Source organism: Ctenopharyngodon idella, chromosome 2 (genome assembly GCF_019924925.1).
Source record: "Ctenopharyngodon idella isolate HZGC_01 chromosome 2, HZGC01, whole genome shotgun sequence".
Lineage (NCBI taxonomy): Eukaryota > Metazoa > Chordata > Actinopteri > Cypriniformes > Xenocyprididae > Ctenopharyngodon > Ctenopharyngodon idella.
Window position 1 is genome coordinate 37,731,208 of NC_067221.1, and position 19,019 is coordinate 37,750,226.

Consider the following 19,019-nt stretch of genomic DNA (forward strand, 5'->3'; position numbering starts at 1 on the left):
TGTAGTAAATAAAACAGATTACTGGAGTACATTTTTCAAGAAAGTACCATTTCAGTCTTTCTACTTCAAAATTTCATGTTTAATTCAGTGTGTAACTTGCCATTTCTTTGTAACTGTGAAATTTACAAGCAATTTCTGAGTGAAAATAGTTTCAAAGTAAATCCTACACCATTTTTTCCTTTCTTTTTCTTGTTAAATAAAAGACTAATAAAAGGCTGTCATTATTGAGAGAAAAAAAAAAAAAAAAAAAAACTTGGGGTCTGGACTGGAGACAGGAACATCAAGGTTCATCAAGGTTATTGTTCATTCCTAACATACCCCTAGATTGTAAGTGAGGGGCCATTTACCCTACAGGGTTTTCAACTAAAAATGGAAAACTTTGTGTGTTTTGGCTGTTCGTTTACACAACAATGGTGTTTTGGGTGTCTGAAAACGCAAACTTTTGAAAACAGGATTCAAAGTGCACATTTTTGAAAACGATACATTTATCGTCTACAAAAACACGAATTTGTGAAAACAGTGACATCAAGCACATGTGTATGACGTGTTCAGTCTATAGGCAAGTAGTTTTTCCTTTACAAAGTGACCGCCAACTACTGGCCTGGCATAAGCAATACAGCTTTTTTGGTCGTTTTCGCAGATCTGTATGAACGGGGAATCGTTTTAACAATGGTGTCATCTGTATGCGAAAAATGCAAAGGAAAACCTTTTTTTGTTTTTTGTACATCGTTGTCGAGTAACCATACCCTAAGAGCGTAACGATTTGGGGGCTCGTCCGGGATCTTCACAGAAAACGGACAGAAAATTATGTAAAACTCCAAATGCACAAAACACAGGAACAGACACACATATATAAAATACATGTCACACAATGTAACAGTAATTAGGAAAATAAACAGAAAAATATTCTAATAAAGATCTTTATTCAGTTTTAAATAGGCCAACAAATTGTAAAAATACATAGAGGTCAATAAAATGACAAATCAGCTCCTCGTGTGCATCTCAGCCTCTTGGGATACGGTTGTAAATTGTCCTCAAAACAATATCGAAAAAAATGGATGATTTGCAGGTGTGAAAAAATACTTTGTTGTTGGTAGGATTTTCCTTTTTCCAGATTGGTTCATCCTGAGAGTCAGTCAGTCGGTATGAGCTAAAATTCAAATCAGTGAGACGGATGCCAGCACTCACCGGCCTCCAGGCAGCGTAAAGGAACGTTTCAAATTGTGGTATCACAACACAGGATGTGGCGTCATTTCACGGAGCGATAATGCAAAAGAAACGGCACAAAAAAAAAATCATCCAATAGTCCAAGGGTCATCTTACATCCCAAATAAAACCACACCAAAAAACAAACAAAAACCCCACAACTGATTAAATAAGATTCACTTAAGAGGACAACACAGGAATATCAGCATTGCTTAAAAAAACATTAAAAACTCAGCTCAACAGAAAAGACAACATCCACTCGCCAACCTACCCGATTAAATTGATTTTCTGATAAGCTCCTATATCTTGGAATGAAGAAATATACATTATTTCAATAATTTAAAGTGACACTATAAGTTAAATAATGTGTGGAGAGTTTAAGCAGAGTTTAAATAGAATTTAGGCCATAATTTTTTTTTGTTATATTTGCAAAACAGTTCTAATGTGCATCATCCTTCAATTTATTTATTTTTTTGCTTAGGGCTTCTCAATGTAATTTCTACTCAAATGGAGGGGGAATAAAAACAGAAAACTCAAACCTTGACCCCAAACTCATAGCGTTTTATTGCTCAGATGTGCTTGAAGGCCAAAAAAAGTGAGCGTGGGTGATCAAAGTGATCAGCTCTAAGAAAGTCAAAAGAACAGTGACGTAATAAGCATTATTCAGCGCAAAGCCTCATTCAAATAATCACTCACTCAAACCTTAATTCAGTCACGCTCCTTTGTTTAGTTCTTCCTTGTTGAAGACACTTTCACAGAGCTGTCTAAAAAAGCGCAAAGCAAATAAATAATAAAAGAGTAGCTTGGAGAAAAGCCTGAAGGCCAGCACAATTATGACACGGAGGGAAAACAACATAATGCTTACTTGAAGAAAGAAAAAAAAAAAAAAAAAAACTCATTTTAGTCCTTTAAGGAAAAAAAAAAATGGCCATCTGAGTTTAAATGCAGAGCGCATGCCTTGATGCTTCAACTCTCGGGCTGATGCTGATGAAGACGAGGATGAAGGTGGGAATGGGAATGTCGTCATGATTCCTCGTTTCCTGAGTCGTCCTCGTCATAGCAACAGTCCTCGTCATCGTCATCCTCATCCTCCAAGTCCTCGTCATCATAGTAATCATCGTATAACAGGTCGGACCCCTCGTCCAGTGCGGGGGCACGTGTGCGCACGCAGTACTCTGCCAGGGTGGTGGGAACTTTCACTCCATCTCGTTCTGCCTCTGCTTTAGTGGCCAGAACTTGTTTTCTGTAACAGACACAAACACCTCATGAAATGGATTTGAAGGAATATTTGGCTTCACATTTGTGTTTACAAACCTTTAGGCTAGACTTTAATTTTAAGTACATTACCATAAACATGTTTTCACATTTGATATTATGGTTTGTGGTAATCGACAGCATGCTGCAGACATTAAAGGGGACCTATTATGCCCCTTTTTACAAGACGTAATATGAGTCTCAGGTGTCCCCAGAATGTGTCTGAAGTTTCAGCTCAAAATACCCCACAGATTATTACACCATGCTGTAAATGCCCATTTTTAAATGGAAGCGCAAACATTCTGTTTTCGTGCATGTATCTTTAAATGCAAATGAGCTGCTGCTACCCGCCCCTATCCAGAAGAGGGCAGAGGCTTTACAGCTTGTACCTCAGAACAAAGCATCTATTTGGTTTTTATTATAATCTCACGCTCACGTGACATTGCAGTTCTTCTCATCATAAAAGTTTATCATTTGCATGCATTTTAAAGCCATATCAGTTTAAACTTCTGATGGTTTTCTAAGTGCACAGATCTGAAGCACGCACACAGAAAGCTGGCTGTCAGACGACGCGTTGTGCGAGTATTAAACTAATTTCTCTTTTGCGTCTTATTGCGCTTAAACTGTGAAATACACACAAAGTTATGTCAAAAACACACAAAAATCACATAAACACAGTCGGTTATGTATGTGAACGTAAACAGCAGGGAAATAAATCGCATGTGTATATTAGATATCTCATATCTGTGTATTAATGTGACAGCAGCTTAATATACAGTTCCTACTGCTGTATATCTGCCGTATACGCTGTTAATATGAATCAAACAACAAAAAAAACAGAAAATTACTCACTGCTCTTGACTGAATAACTTTAGTAGCTTTAATAAGAATACTTTTCTTACTTGAATGCTGCTGTTAAATATTCTGGGGTTAAAAAGCTCTAGAGCTCGCTCAGCGGAGAAGCAAGCTAATAGGGCAGATTCCATCACCAGTCGTGGGCGGGGTTCCTGAACGGCTCATTTTATGGGGAAAATAACAAATGGAGTGGATGGATTTTTACCACAATAAGGTGGTTGTGTACACACACTGCAGACACATAATTATGTTCAAAAACAATATAAAAGTGAATTTTGCATAATAGGTCACCCTTAATTTTTTAATCACCTTTAATTAGGCTCAAAATGTTCTTTTTAGCTTCATTTTTATACAGCTGAAATATTAACCATGTAGCTTCTCTTTCTATTTCGTTCAGGCTCATCTGTCTTAGGCAGTGGGACATCTTGACATTTTATGTCATATTAGTTCTCTATTTGAGTTTTTGCCCTGAGGTTTTAAGAAGCCAAGGCAGAGAAATAAACAACTGATGTCCTGAAGGATGAAATCTGATGCAAGTCAAATGTCCCAACTCAGATGGTTGAAAATATGAATTGCAACATGCAATAGAGCTTGCCAAGAGGAGATAAACAGTCTCTCATGTTTCAGTGACTCATTCAACCACAGGAGGGCACCGCTGATCCAGAAAATAAATCAAAATCTTTATAGAAGGGTTTTCCATTAGCTAAAGTGTTGTTCAGCACCATGCCTTCTAATAGAGCCATCAAAATGTAACAAGCATTAAACAAATAATCATTAAACACAGCTGAACACACACTTAAAGAGGCCACTTGTTACCTAATGATCTCTGCGTATTCCCGGTCTTTTCCTTTACTGTCTCTCCATTTGCGGTACATGACAGAAGCGTCCACATTGGCCGGAGAAAACGTGTTGGGTTCGTTCAGCAGAGAGATGACACTCAACAGTATAGTTCTGAAACACACAAACAGACACTCAATGTTATAATGTCATTACCTTTAAGCTCATCTGTCCCAGAGCTTCTTTGTGCTGCATTCTCCTAAAGATGTGAGGAGATTTTACCCAAGAGGATCAGTCTTTATGTACTGCTTACAGCTACTCCAGTGACCTCACATTTGCAGTTGGGATACAGAGTAACTTTAGTTACCAAGTTGGTAATGAAACAACGTAAAGTAACATAATTGCACAATATGTAAGATTTTTTGATTAAAATATCCAAAAACCACTAGAACAATGTTATATATTTTGTTGACTTGTGTACGTACATTATCCTGAAAGTTTCCAACAATGTTTAAATCCAGAGAAATCAGCTATTTTAACCAGGACATGGACCTTGTCATTGCATCGCCTGTCAATGGCATCATATGCGCGCTACCTTCGATTTTCAGATTTACTAATATCGACCTAGATTACTGCAAAGTGCAACAAGTCTCTCATAGCAGACACCGAGCGAACACACAGAGTAACGTTATAACATAACTTTCAACACACTGTATTTAGTATGATTGTTTTAACAGTGTAAAACAGTGCTGCGTTACCCCACATACGCAACGAAAAGAGCGGAAGAGGCCGACTGCAGCATAAGCATAAAAGCTCCACTGAACTCGAGATCGGTGTGCATCGCTGGTGTCTATCATTAGCATTCGCTCCAGCTGCCTTGTCCTGCTCTCACGGCTCTCGACACACCCTGCTTCATACCACCATAAGGATAGTAAAACTTTAATACATTAGCTCACCCATGAACATGATATCTGCCCGAGTCTGTCAGATTCCTTTCCATCAGCTGTGGAGCTGAAGACAACGACGCCCATGATTCACACGCTCATGCAAGACGTCATCAAGCTATGCCTTTGTTTTGAATAAGCGACCTCTAGCGGTTAAAATTACATATTGTGCCTTTAAGTACTGTTTGTGTAATCACTCTTATAGCCATTCACTGTCAAATGAGTAAAGTGTTCTAAAGTTAGCAATTAGATGTAGGCCAAAATAAATAAATTCATAATAGCATAAATAACAACAATAATAAATATTATTACTATTATTATTGTTATTATTAATGTTATAATTATTTACTAGCGTTATGATACAAAATTAGTTGATATATACATGTGGTATAATTAATATGTCAAACAAATAAAATAAATTAGTTCGGCACATTAGTAGGACTGGGTGATAAAAAAAAAATAAAAAAAATATATTTTGATAATTCCCCAAATTTTGACGATATTCAATACATTTTTTTTTTTTTTTTTTGGTCATTTCCTTTTGAAAATTTTAAAAACTTGATCTGGAAAACATGATCCCATGAAAAAGAAATGATCTGGATAGAACTACTGTTACAAAAGTACATACAAATTGTCCACTGTAATATCAACACTAGTTAAAAAAAAGATGAGAATCTAGACATAGTGACCACTTACTGCTTTTTAAATGAACACAAAAAAAAACATTTAAAATCATATTTACTTACAGGTACCAATATAAAAACATGAAGCACGAAAATCATGAAAATTATACACGAAGTGCAATCTTCCTACATCGTTGTGGTTGTTGCAACAACAAAGCGAGTTATTTGAAAAACAAAGAAACACATGAAGAACAAAAACATTACATAGAACAAGTAGGAGTATTAGTTTGCATTTATACTTTAAGACTTAATGCACAGATCTAATCTGACATGCATTATCAGATATTTTCAAATTTGTTTTATACTCAAACAAAATAAGTCACTAAAAACCACAAGCTAAATCTGAGCGGGGAACACTGTAGGTTTTGACAATGTAAACAATGCAACATTCAGTGTGGGGTCAAAATATGCCGTCTCTCTGTGTACAGCGACAGGTGTTCTACAACAACACAAATGATTAACATGAGCTTCCTGGAAGACACTAGCTTTTCCACTGAAGCACAAAGCCCAGTGAAACAAAACACAAGACTAACTAGAATAGAGATCAGACTCGAGGGAGGAAACACACAAATACACAGATCTCCACCGAGATGCTTTCCATAAGGGAAGCAACAGGAAACTCATGAACACAAAACCAGCCTGGTCACTCTTCCTATAATTCTCTTAGTGGAGAAAATACATGACCACTCTTTGTGACAGCAACTGCTGAAGATCTAACCTGTAGACCCCTGAAGGGAAATTCATTTGCACAGCACACAATGTATTAAAAAAAAAAAAACATTTCTTTGTGGAAAATGGCCAGAATAAGCTGCAAAGTGGACCAAACTTTAATGCTGATAATCAAACAAGTCTGACTCCATACCTGACATTCTGTGTGGGGTTCCACCTCTCTGAGGGAAGCTCTCCGCTCTGTGGATCATCTACTGGAGGATGCAGAATGGAGATACACACGTCCCCGTTCTGGGAAAACACGCACAAAGTTTCAATCAATCACATAATCATTATGCTTTCATGAAGCAAAACAAGCATCTCAGTGAACCCCTCGCCCTCACACCACTGCTGTGAGTACTCCGAGTCAGAGCGAGACGTGTGAAAAGGGAGATAAGGAGAAACAACCTGTCAAAACTGAAGGACGGCCTCTGCAGAACTCTGAAAAGCCTTGTGCATGCACTGAATAAATATCCAATACATGGAAATATACTGGTGCATGGGGTAGGCCGCATGGCCACAATCTTCAAAAATCAGAGTAATTTTATATCACGGTAATGGTATGTCACAATATAGTTAAACTTCCTGTAAATTCCACCAAACATTTTTTTTTTATATAAATGCATTACCATGTATTCATGCAGTTTTTAATAATTATCCAACAATCTAGTCAAAATGTACCTCATCTTTCTTGTTTATTTCTCTCTTTTTTTTTTTTTTTTTTTTTAATATAAGACTTAGTGAACTCAAACCAAAAAAAAAAAAATTAACAAATTAAAGATCCATCTGGCACCAAAAACAGCTGCTTCACATTATGTAACACTTCAGTTAAAAACAAACTAAAAACAGCAGTAAGTTATCCATATTAATTCAAAATAAAACTACTAAAAACAAATTCTGTTAACTGAAAGCCGAAATAAAATAAATTATATTAAAAACATATTTTAAGTTAGTTGCCAAGGTATTTTTTTGTTTCTTTTGTAAGTTTAAGTTGAAATACTAACTCCTGGTTTCACAGAACAGGCTTAAAGATTATTTCACTTGCAAATGAAAATTACCCCAAGCTTTACTCACCTTCAAGCCATCCTAGGTGTATATGACTTTCTTGTTTCTGATGAAGACAACCTGAGAAATATTAATAAATGTCCTGACGCATCTGAGCTTTATAATGGCATTAACACGCTACCAAACAAGTATGAGCTGAAGAAAATGTCTCCAACCACATCCATCCATCATAACCATATTCCACGCTCAAGGGGGTTAATAAAGGCCTTCTGAAGTGAAGTGATGCGTTTGTGTAAAAACAAAAAAAATCCATATTTAACTAGTTATGAACTAATATATCTAGCTTCCGCCAGACCGCCTTCCGTATTCTTCAAAAAGCTTACACTGTACGTCCTACACCTTCCCTATCCAACTTACGAAACTGACACAATGCTAGTTCCGTTTTTTCTGTAATTAGAATATGGAAGGCAGTCTGTTTTTTTTTTTTTTTTTTTTTTCCACACAAACGCATCGCTTTGCTTCAGAAAGCCTTTATTAACCCTCCACAGCCACGTGGAATTTGTTTATGATGGATGGATGTGGATGGAGACACTTTCTTCAGCTCATACTCTTTTGGTAGCGCATTGCTGCCATTATAAAGCTTGGATGCGTCAGGATATTTATTAATATTTCTCAGATTGTCTTCGTCAGAAACAAGAAAGTCATATACACCTTGGATGAGTAAAGCTTGGGGTAATTTTCATTTGAAAGTGAACTAATCCTTTAAGCTAGTCCCAGACTAAAATGCATGTTTGATCTGTTTTAACTGAAAGCAACTTGCACTTACATATCTTAAAACATGTCACTGTCACTGTTTTGTCTCAAGATGCACACCAGTAATGTTTGTTTATAAGGCACGGTTATAAAAGCAACTTAAATGTGATAATTGACTAAGGTCTAATCCTGGCTTAATCTAAGCCCTGTCTGTGAAACCAGACCTAAAATTACTGCAACTAAAACAGAAATTAAAAAAAATTAAAGCTAAAGAGAAATATTTAAAAATTACTAACACTTAAAACTAAAGTAAAAAAATAAAACTAGAAATATAAAAAAATAAAAGGTTATTTAAAAATTATAATAGCATTAATATAATACTAAAAAAAAAAAAAAAAAAAAAAAAGTACATTACACATTATACAATGAGCCATGTTTAAAGGGGCAATAAGTAAGAATTTTCACATATTAATCACTTTTTTTGTTGCCAATGTGTGAACAGCTTGTCAAAAATTGATGCCGGTGAATTGCACACTGATGCAAACATATCCACATCGCTATGGTCAGATGCCTTCTTAAAAGGTAGGGTACGCAAGGTAGGGTACGCAATGTTTTTTCATTTACTACTGGTGTTATACTGGTTGAAACTCTTCACATCCTGATAGCAATCAACAATAGAAGTGGTCTAAATTTATAAAAAAAAAAAAAAAAAAAAAAAAAAGGTACACACACCTTCTATGGAAGTCTCAGGACCAAAAAAATGTTCATCCGAATGCAATGATAGGATGTCCTACCGGCCTGTCAACATATGCATTTCCATACCTCCGAGCACCTGCTCGCGCAGACATCACATGTCATCAGTGCGGTCTGTAAGGCTATGCAGAGTTACAGACAGACAGTCACCGAGAGCCACAAACAAACAGCAGCCGCCTTTTACAGTTCCTCTTGAACCAAAACAAGGAGCTTTCACGCCATGTCATAACCGTAATTACAAGATGGCAAACTGTGACGTTCTACCAGGTGCTGTTCACGTTCTCAGACACAGATTTTTGCATTTCTACGTCAACTCTACCAATGCCGAAATGAATCTGCAGCAGGTACAACCACCTGACTGCTTTGTAATGTTATGTGCTTTGAGACATGAGGTAATTTAATGCTGTCTCTTGTTACGTGTAGTGAATTGTTTTTCTCCAGTTTCATTAATTAAAATATGATGCAAGATTGAATTTAATACACAATGTTAGTTATGGGGACAATTGTAATATTTGAAAAATTGTATGTTATAAAATGTTTAAATATTAGGTATTTATAAATATTATAATGTAATTATAATTATAGGAGTGTTATTAACCCAGTGAACCTCAAATAAGAACATACCTAAATTAATAATAACAGTGCTTTGCCATTTTTTAAATTACTTTCAGAATATGGTGCATTAGTATGAACCAATTTTTGATACTTTTTGGACAACAAACTTTATTGCTACATGCGTTTACTGAATGGAAAAATGCAGAAGGGTAAGGAAAAATTGACACCTGTAAAGTGGCTTTTGACATTGTTATGCTTATAATTTCAAACCTACACAACATTTGACTGAATGTTTTCCAGATCACAAATAGGTCTGAACTGCAGGTCGGTAAGCCACACCTGTTGGTGCTTGCTGGTGAGAGTTACAGTTCTTCCTCATTTCTAAGATTTCAAATAATGTGCTTACCTTATTTTCCTATTTAACACATTGCAGCCATTTATATTCAACTGCATCAAGAGTTCAAAAAATGTGTTGCTTTTCATATCCGTTCCTAACTGTTCAGTGGCAATAGCCAAGATACAAAGGTTCATGTTTGCCTGGTGCATTAATCCAGGGCTTAACTGAGAAAGAAATGAGGAAGCACAACGGACAAGCCACATGCCACAGTACACAGTGTGAGGGCTGAAACAATCCTCTTACCTCATAGATGTTGGGGTGCCACATCTTGGTGAGGAATCTGAACGTGGGTGGGGAGTAGGGGTAATCGATTGGGAACTTAATGCGAGCCTGCAAAACAAGTCAAAAACAAACGTCAGGACAATCAGGACAAACTTTGTTCCATGCATATTTGTTTATTAAGTATTATGGCTAAATTGAATATGATCTCAGCCAATAAGGCTGTTTTTACTCTTTTTTCAATTGTTTGGTCTTCCAACCCCCTCACCCGCTGGTCCCTTTTCACATTGTATTCACATTTGTCTGCAACGGATGCGTCACAAGATATGTGAAAAATGCAAGCTGCTTTCCGAAGGCAATTTATTTAGAGACAAGCAACCACGCATAATGTCAAATCAGGGGTTTTCAAACTTTTTGAGACCACCATTTATGACTATCCCTTTGTGATGGACCCTCTTCCTAAAATATGAATCAGCGGCTATGCATTTATATATTCAGTTCCACATATACTGTGAAACAATGATAAAAACATGTAAAATATAAGAACAATTTATGTTTCTATCAAGTTGCTTTCTACCTCTCATTAATATAATGTTTTATAGGTATAAATCTGAAGAAAAAAAAATAACACTATGGCTGTCAACAGAATAAAATGACTGATTAATCTCATGATTTCCCACCACTCTTTAAAGAGCAGAGTAAAACACTAATGTTATATATTTATGTTATTATTCACCCTCTACGCACACCTTGGCAAAAGAATCATCATTGGCTAGTAAATTTTTTAGTTTACGTGCCAAACTATAGATATATTCCACCAAAACAGCTTTTCTTTGTAAAATGCCACATCTTTACATTCATATTTGATATGATATGAAAGTGCACATTTACATTAGTCAATCAAGCATTTTTTATTTTATAGAACTGAAGTAATTAGAACTAAAATGTGGTAAGCATTATGAATAAAAGCATATTTCTCATTTTAACAGAACTTAGGACTGGTGGTGTGGTGCTTGAGACATTGTTGGTCATTCAGTGTTTCTGTTAGAAAAAATTAACAATAATTAGGGATGCTCAATATATCGGCCACCATAAAGGTATCGGACGATATGTGTTCATTTTTAAATGTTATCAATATTGGCCCAATAAGAAAATTTGAGAGCTAGCCAATAAGATTGCCGTTTGCGCATTAGTTCCGCCCACTACAACAAAAACCGGCACTGGCTTCTGCTTGTTCTTAAAGGCTGAATAATTCTGAATGAACTCAGGTTTTTTTTTTTTTTTACAGGAAAATACAACAGAAAATATGTAACCATATGTATGTAAAATATGGTACGTAAGACTCTCTCGCGCATGAACGATCTCTCTCTCGTGTGCGCGTGTGTGAGAGAGAAACACTAATCGCTCTCAGCTAAGTGGCAGCGTGTTGTGCGTCTTCACACTACAGGTTAAGGTACGTCAAATACTCTGCGCATCCATTGAGATGAATTGAAATAGTACATAAGTTTCAAGCACTCAGTCAATGTTCAAGACAAGGTGAGAGAAAATATATCTGTGCTAAACTTATACCGTACTTAGCGTCTAATTCAAACACTGGCCAGTGAAATCTAATAATGTATTAGCCAATGGCTAATGATAGATATTACTTACTTAGTCGCCTAGCATGAAAATTTAGTCGCATATGCGAGTGATTTACTCGCATTGTAGAGGGCTGTTATTATTTACAATTTATTATTTACAAACAATTTTTCCAACCTTTTCGAACTCTTTGCATTCCCTTGCAGACCCATTTTCCAACAGTAAACTGGACTGGAAAACAGCTTTCACAACAGCCAAACTCTGACATTAAATGGACTTGGGTCCACACCAAAAGCTCTATTGTGAAAGCTTCTAAAGACTATAGTACCATTTTAAAAACCATTCTGCAGAATTCTCCCACTCTGAAAAAACTCATTCCGGTTCTGCTGGACAGTGCAGCCGAACACTAAGTTCAAAACAATCAACATCACAGTGCTGTCAGCTGGTACACTGCAGAGAGATTTCTTATATACAGCAGCTTTGGAGGATTCTGTCTCAGGGTGAGCCCAGGACAGCTGCTCTTAATAGGATTGGAGACGCATCACATTGCAGGAGAACAGTGCAGATGGACAGGAGGGAAAATCTGAGAGAAAAACACACAAATGGACAGAGAGCTGGAAAACCAGGAAGTGGGGCAAATCATTTTTTGGCACGAAAACAACTAGGTTAAACATCCGTTACGCAAGAGATATGCCCTCCATCTCTATTCAATACAGACCTAATTATTTTCAAGTCTCGTGGCAAAACTGCCCTTGAAACAATTTAGGCTGCTACTATTGGAAGTGGACATACTGAGTACTGACAACTATATTATATTAAATCACTATATTAAAAGGAACAGTTCAACCAGGATTTGGTCATTTACTCACTTCTATGTTATTCCAAACGTATGGAAGCTTGTGTCTGCCACTAAATAAACAAAAAAGGTAATTGCAACTTTTTCTCACAATTCTGACTTTTTAAAATCGCAATTGCGAGTTTAATCACGCAATTCTGACATTATATCTCACAATTCTGACTTTTTTCCTCACAATTGCGAGTTATAAAGTCAAAATATCATTTTTTTCCTCCTCGTAATTGGATATTATAACACGCAATTGCGAGTTTATATCTGTCTTTATAACTCGCAATTCTGACTATTTATAACTCACAGTTGACTAATTATCATACACTTCTGACTTTATATCTCGCAATTCTGAGAAAAAAAGTCAGAATTGTAAGATAAAAAGTCGCAATTACCTTTTTTATTTTTTATTTAATGGCGGGAAAAAAGCTTCCATACAAACCTGTATGACTTTCTTCCACTGAACACAAAAGGAGAAGTTAAAATCTAAAGATTCGCTGCTCTTACTCGTACAATAAAAATTAAATAGGGACGGATGCTGTTGAGCCCCACAAATAGACAATACCAACATAAAAACCATAGTTCTTAGTCCATATGGCTTTATAGTCACTAAAGCCATGTGATAGTTTTTGCATGAGGAACTGAACAAAATGTAAGTCTTTATTCATTAAAATTGCTTGTCTCCACCGTAGCACTCAAATTTCATTTGCTTCCATTCAAAAACATTAAGTGAAGACACATCATGCTAGGTTTGTCACCAATGATGCCAAATGGGATTATTATATGCATAACCGAGAATGAGAGGGACAGATTTTCAGTGAAAAACTACAATTTCTTTCCATTCCTCTCACAAACCCACTATATGGTTTTTGAACATACACAAATTTGGGGTTTGTAATATTTTTTTTTGTTTTTGAAAGAAGTCTCTTACATTCAACAGAAACAGTAAAAACAGTAATATTGTGAAATAGTATTTTACAATTTGAAATAATGGTTTTCTATTTGAATATATTTTAAAATGTAGCCTAATTTATGCCTGCGATGCCAAAGCTGAATTTTCAGCATCATTACTCCGGTCTTCAGTGTCACATGATTAGTGAACAGTAAAGCAAAAATTACAGTATAGGAAAAAAAGAAGTGTTAAAGCAGTTTTGTTCAGTTCAATGCTGTTATAATGGCCAAAAACAGAAATAATATATATCTGTTCTGTATATCAGTTATCGGGCACATAGGCTAAGCATGGAAATAATCAGTATCGGTTATAAAAAGTTAATATCTGTCCTTCAGAAATCATTCTAATATGCTGATTTGCTGCTCAAGAAACATTTCTTATTATTATCAATGTTGAAAACAGTTGCTTTTTTTTTGTGGAAATTTCAGGATTCTTTGATGAATAGAAACTAGTTCAAAAGAACACCATTTATTTGAAATAGAAATCTTTTGTAACATTATAAATGTCTTTTCTGTCACTTTTGATCAATTTAATGCATCATAAAAGTATTAATTTCTTTTCTTTTCTTTTTTTTAAATCTTCATTGATCCTAAACTCTTGAATGGTAGTCTAAGTGATAAGGATGACTTATATGGTGCTTTCTAGTAGCTCAACGACATTCGTCAGCACTTCCCCTTTTGCTTTCCAAAGAAGAACGTCAGTCGTACTGACTGGAACAACATGAGGGTGAATACATGACAATATTCATTTCTGGGTGAACTGACCTTTCAAAGAACATGTGTAACTATTCCAGACAAGTTAGGCATGACTGGTTTCAGGTTCTTGGCTGACTACAAGATCTTAAAAATCAGAATTGTCAAGCAGAATACTCATTCTGTTAACACTGTTGTTCCTGTGAACAGATAAACGGTGAAAATATTTCCCCTTTCAAACAAAGAGAAGCAAGTCTCTGTCATGCAAATACACCCTGATTTATCCTGAAGCAGGGAGCAGTTACAGGTTTGAGTACCATGCCTTCAGGCTTTGCCAGGCAAGAGTTCAGTTTCAACACAAGCTCATATCCTGACACATCAGTGAACAGTGACGCCACTGTTTCTGTATCTGCCAAACCCACTGTACGTGTGTGAGTGCTTTCGCTGTAAACAAAGACACGAAAAGTCATTGACCTACTTCAAATCGCTACACAACAGTCCAGGCCCTTCCTTTATAGTTCAGAGAGGAACTAACATGAAGCTGAATAATTCAATAAAGCTTCTGACATTATTAAGGTCATTAATTATAAAGCATTCAGACTGGTGTGAAGGAACAGGTTTATCTGCTCTGGTGGAATGAGGTGAGACCTTATGATCCTTTGCTGTCATTACTCTATTTTTATAATTATCATAATAAGAATAACCACAAAGAACAAAACAAAAGACACAATACAGGTCAAACGTGATGTCAACAACTAATACTAAAAAAGTGGTCACTAATAAGTGTTTGGAAGGTCATGAATATGACATTTTTAAAGTCTAATCAATCAGTTTTGATAGACGCTTGCATTCAGCAGAATTGGAAATAATCACTAACACTTTGTCATAAATTATTTTTATAATAGCTGGTTAATTGAATCATTAGAATCAGTAAAGGGCTTACAGCAAACCTAAAGTATATTAATAATAGTATGATAAAGAACATTTAACAGTAATATTAATAATATTGTTTGCACAAAGTCATGTAAATCATCTCCCCCTCCATCCATCAGAATCACAATGAGTCTGAGGAACAAAGAAACCAAACAAATGAGCCCTATTATCCTCAACAAAGACCCCAAAATCTCATCAAACCGACATCTGATGGAAAACACAAGACATGAGATCATAATCATGCTTTAAATCAATCAAAAACCTCAATTATATCTAAATATGTCTAAAGAAAACAGACATGGGGACACATAAAGAGATGCAGTTAGCAAGAGCTGGTTCCAGTTCTAAATATAGACCATACCCATCTGTTCCTAAAAATAACGCTCATTTACCCCCTAAAACCCCTTACCTTGAAATAGCCCCCTTCATAGTGAGTGTTTGGGGGTCCGAAAATCGCCACTTCCCAGTTGTAGAGATCCGCTTCATCCACTAAAGTGATCTTGAAACCCTCCACTGGTTCCTCCTGTAGAGACTTCATCTCCAGCATTAAAGCTTTCTGTGAGCTGGCGACCTGAGCACTGCTCTGATGGGCCATTTTGCTTTATTTCTACACAAATGGACTCAAAAAGGGCGAAAAGTTGACAAGATGTGATGAGGCGATGAAAGCTGCTTTTCTTTCTTTGTCTGGAGTTGCTAGCTTAGCGAGGAAATGACAATGTCCTCAAAAAAAAAGAGAGTATTTTCGATCAAATAAAATGTGTTATTAGCTATAAAGCATTATAAGTGTGTTTTTCGTCGTCCATGAAAGTAAAAAAGGTTGTTTGGATGTTTATATGCGGAGTTTTGTCTGCCAAAAAAATAACAAATCGCGTTCCGGGTTTGTTGTTTTTTTCGTAGCTGAAGGCTAGCTGTGAAAATCCACTTCGACTCAACACTAATCTTCTCTAATGGGAGGTTTTCGTTAAATGTAAGTAAATTCAGATGTCTGGATGTACAAAAAGAAGGTCTGCGCTTGAATTCAGTGGCAAGCTGGTCCGTCGAGAAGAAGAAATTGGCGTGAACTAGTAAGTGTGTAGGAGAGTGGCGAGTTATATGAGTCGATGTCCTGGATGCGTCTTTCCTCAATTCCAATGGGGTCGCGGTGCATTGTGGGTGATGTTGTTCTGACGGCTCACATTACACTGTCAACAGACCTACATTCGCAGACAACATTCCAGTTATTTGACTTATACTAACTCTAATGATTAGTCTAACTATATAATTAGCTAATAATTTAATTGCTGGTGTGTTATTTATTTATATTCGTTTTAATTTTCTGTATTGGGGAGAGTGGGGCTAGTTTCACACATCTTAAAGTCTTAGCTATACAAATGCTTTTTTAGTCTTCTGTTATTGCCCAGCAAAATGTATTGACTACAAGTACACAACATGCTCAATTAAACCAAACAAATAATCCTCCATATCATCCATTTATCCTAAACAAAGGCAATAAAATATCATCAAATCAACATCTGATATCAAAACAGGGCTTAGCATGATTAAATTAGCCATTAAATCAATCATAGATCTGAATTATATCAACATATTGGAAATCCAATATTGTGTTAGCACTTTAATTAGACTACATTTACATATAAAAATAGGTGAAACTGAAGTTTACATTATAGTTTAAATCTGTCTTTGTGTGCAAAATGTGTTTTATACAATCACATGAGTAGACATATGATAGTCAAAACATCCTAAACCTAAAGAACACGTACAGGATGGAAATATTTTCCATCTTTTATCAGTATTTTAAAAGAAAATATATTTGTTATTCAGCAGCTATCTTATACTGTTAATTTAGCTTTAGTTAACCAGTGAATGTTCAGGAATATCTAATCCAGTTAACAGAATGACACTCTTATTCTGATTATATCTACTGTCAGTTTATTATTAATCTCTTTTATGTAATCAGTGAATGAGTCAAATGATTGGCTTTTGTCCAGAGGTAGTAAGGCTAAGACAGTAACGATAAAAGTCACCCAAGATCAGCTGATGTCTGTAGCCACATACAGGCATGATAGTTCATTTATGAAAATTAGTGAAATAACAACAGTGATCTATCCAATCTCATATGAAGTCCATTAGATCAATGATCATTGCATGTTTCATGTGGGAGAGACTGAAGTAACCTTCTCTCTGATGTCTCTCCACCTGATATGCTGCTAGTTATCTGATACAAACAGGACAGCATGGCATCATGAACTCACTGGATGATTGCAAAAGACCATCTGTTATCCCTGACATTCATGTGCTTTGACATTAGGGAATAGTACAAGTACAGTTGTCAGTAACATGATCTGTTGACTGTATTGTAGGATGCTTTCTCATATGGCAAAAAATTACATAATTTCAGATGTACTTTTAAATATATTAAAAAAATATGACCAAAAATATATTGATATATTAACACAAATATATTTTCAGTTACCTAGGCCTATATTTACTCATATAATATATATTTGTTCAGTTATATTTTTATATCTAAATTTAAAAATGTCCAAAATGTATTTAAAAAATGATTAAAAAAATGAAATAATAATTTAAATGAAACTAAAATCGCCAGTAGGTGGCGGCAAGTCACTGTGTTAATGAATGATCATTGAATCATTCAACAGATTTGTTTAAACAGCTGATTCATTCATGAACAAAGCAAGAAACGGTCTTTATGTCATTGAATCAGTGACTCACTCAATTCATTCAAAAATGCAAATTCATTCAGTAACAAAGCACTTTGTTGCTCAGAGATGCAAACATTCTGCTGTGGCTCAGAACTATTTTCATTGTCAAAATAGAGCAATAACAAATATTTTCCCGGTTTCACAAGCTAAAATCCTCAGACTAAAATCCATGTTTGAGCTGTCTTAACTGAAAGCAACTTGCACTGACGAATCTTAAAATATGTCAGTCCCATTGTTTTGTCTAAAGACGCACACCAGTAATGTTTTTTTTCTAAGGCACGTTAATCTAAACCTTGTCTGTGAAACCAGGCCATTGAAACTAAAATGTAACTTATTATGAACTTGAATTATTGTATAAAAACAATATTACATTTAAAATCCTGCTGATATTAGGGAAGAAACAGCACTCTTGCTCGTGTGATATTGCTTAAACACTTGTTATGCATTTCTTTTGCCCCCATATCTTAAATTCTTAATTTTGGGGGGAATTTTTAAGCATTTCCTTTTAATTTCCAACCTTATTTACATTTTTCAAATGGAGCCTACATTTTTACACTAACCAGCAGAGACAATAGTTGTGTCCCAAATGATGCACTATACACTTATACATATGTACTTTTGCACTATGTAGCCTACTCAATCGTGTGAGGTGAGGACTCAAGGATGTAGAGAAAATGACGGGCTTTTACAAAAAACGAAAGAAACAATAACTACCCTGTAGGGGAAGAAACAGCTATGGTCAAAGCAGGGCTAGGCTGGCCTGGGCTGGGCATGACGTAACAGGAAAACACCAACAACAAACTGGCAAAAGACAGAGAACAAAGAGAGAAAAAATAGGGAAGGAAATCAGGTAGGTAATAAGGGAGAGCAGGTGGGGCAAATTAACCAATAATCAGGTAAAGGGCCAAGACTAGAGACTGAGGCCCTGTCCACACGAACACGTGTATTTTCAAAACAGCAGCTTTTTCTATGCGGTTTGACCATTCGTCCATAGACAAACGCAGCATTTTTGAAAACTCCTGCCAGGGTGAAGATTTTCAGAAACTCCGGATACAGTGTTGTCGTTTCGCCAGTGAAACTGGAGTGCGTGCTGTTATCTCCTTTGTTTGACGTCAGATTGTGCGCCGCTATCTCCTTTGTTTACATGAGGCGAGTCGGACGTAAGCTTCTGATTAGCAAAAATGGCTT

At 35.9% G+C, this 19,019-nt stretch overlaps 1 protein-coding gene across 1 annotated transcript; it reads right to left on the reverse strand.

Annotated features, from left to right (window-relative positions):
* Nucleotides 1–904: 904 nt before the first annotated feature.
* Nucleotides 905–16,301, reverse strand: cdc34b (cell division cycle 34 homolog (S. cerevisiae) b). Its single transcript, XM_051861279.1, has 5 exons — nucleotides 15,518–16,301; nucleotides 10,134–10,220; nucleotides 6,582–6,679; nucleotides 4,132–4,266; nucleotides 905–2,449 (listed from the first exon to the last, which is right to left on the reverse strand). The coding sequence occupies exons 1-5, from the start codon at nucleotides 15,701–15,703 to the stop codon at nucleotides 2,230–2,232; spliced, it is 726 nt and encodes a 241-aa protein (XP_051717239.1). The 5' UTR covers nucleotides 15,704–16,301; the 3' UTR covers nucleotides 905–2,229.
* Nucleotides 16,302–19,019: the final 2,718 nt, after the last annotated feature.

Coding starts and splice junctions, on each gene's coding strand:
- cdc34b (XM_051861279.1), bottom strand. CDS start 15,703: ATGGCCCATCAGAGCAGTGCTCAGGTCGCCAGCTCACAGAAAGCTTTA. Junction 10,221..15,517: donor ATGAAGGGGGCTATTTCAAG/GTAAGGGGTTTT, acceptor CTTGTTTTGCAG/GCTCGCATTAAGTTCCCAAT. Junction 2,450..4,131: donor GAATACGCAGAGATCATTAG/GTAACAAGTGGC, acceptor TGTCTGTTACAG/AAAACAAGTTCTGGCCACTA.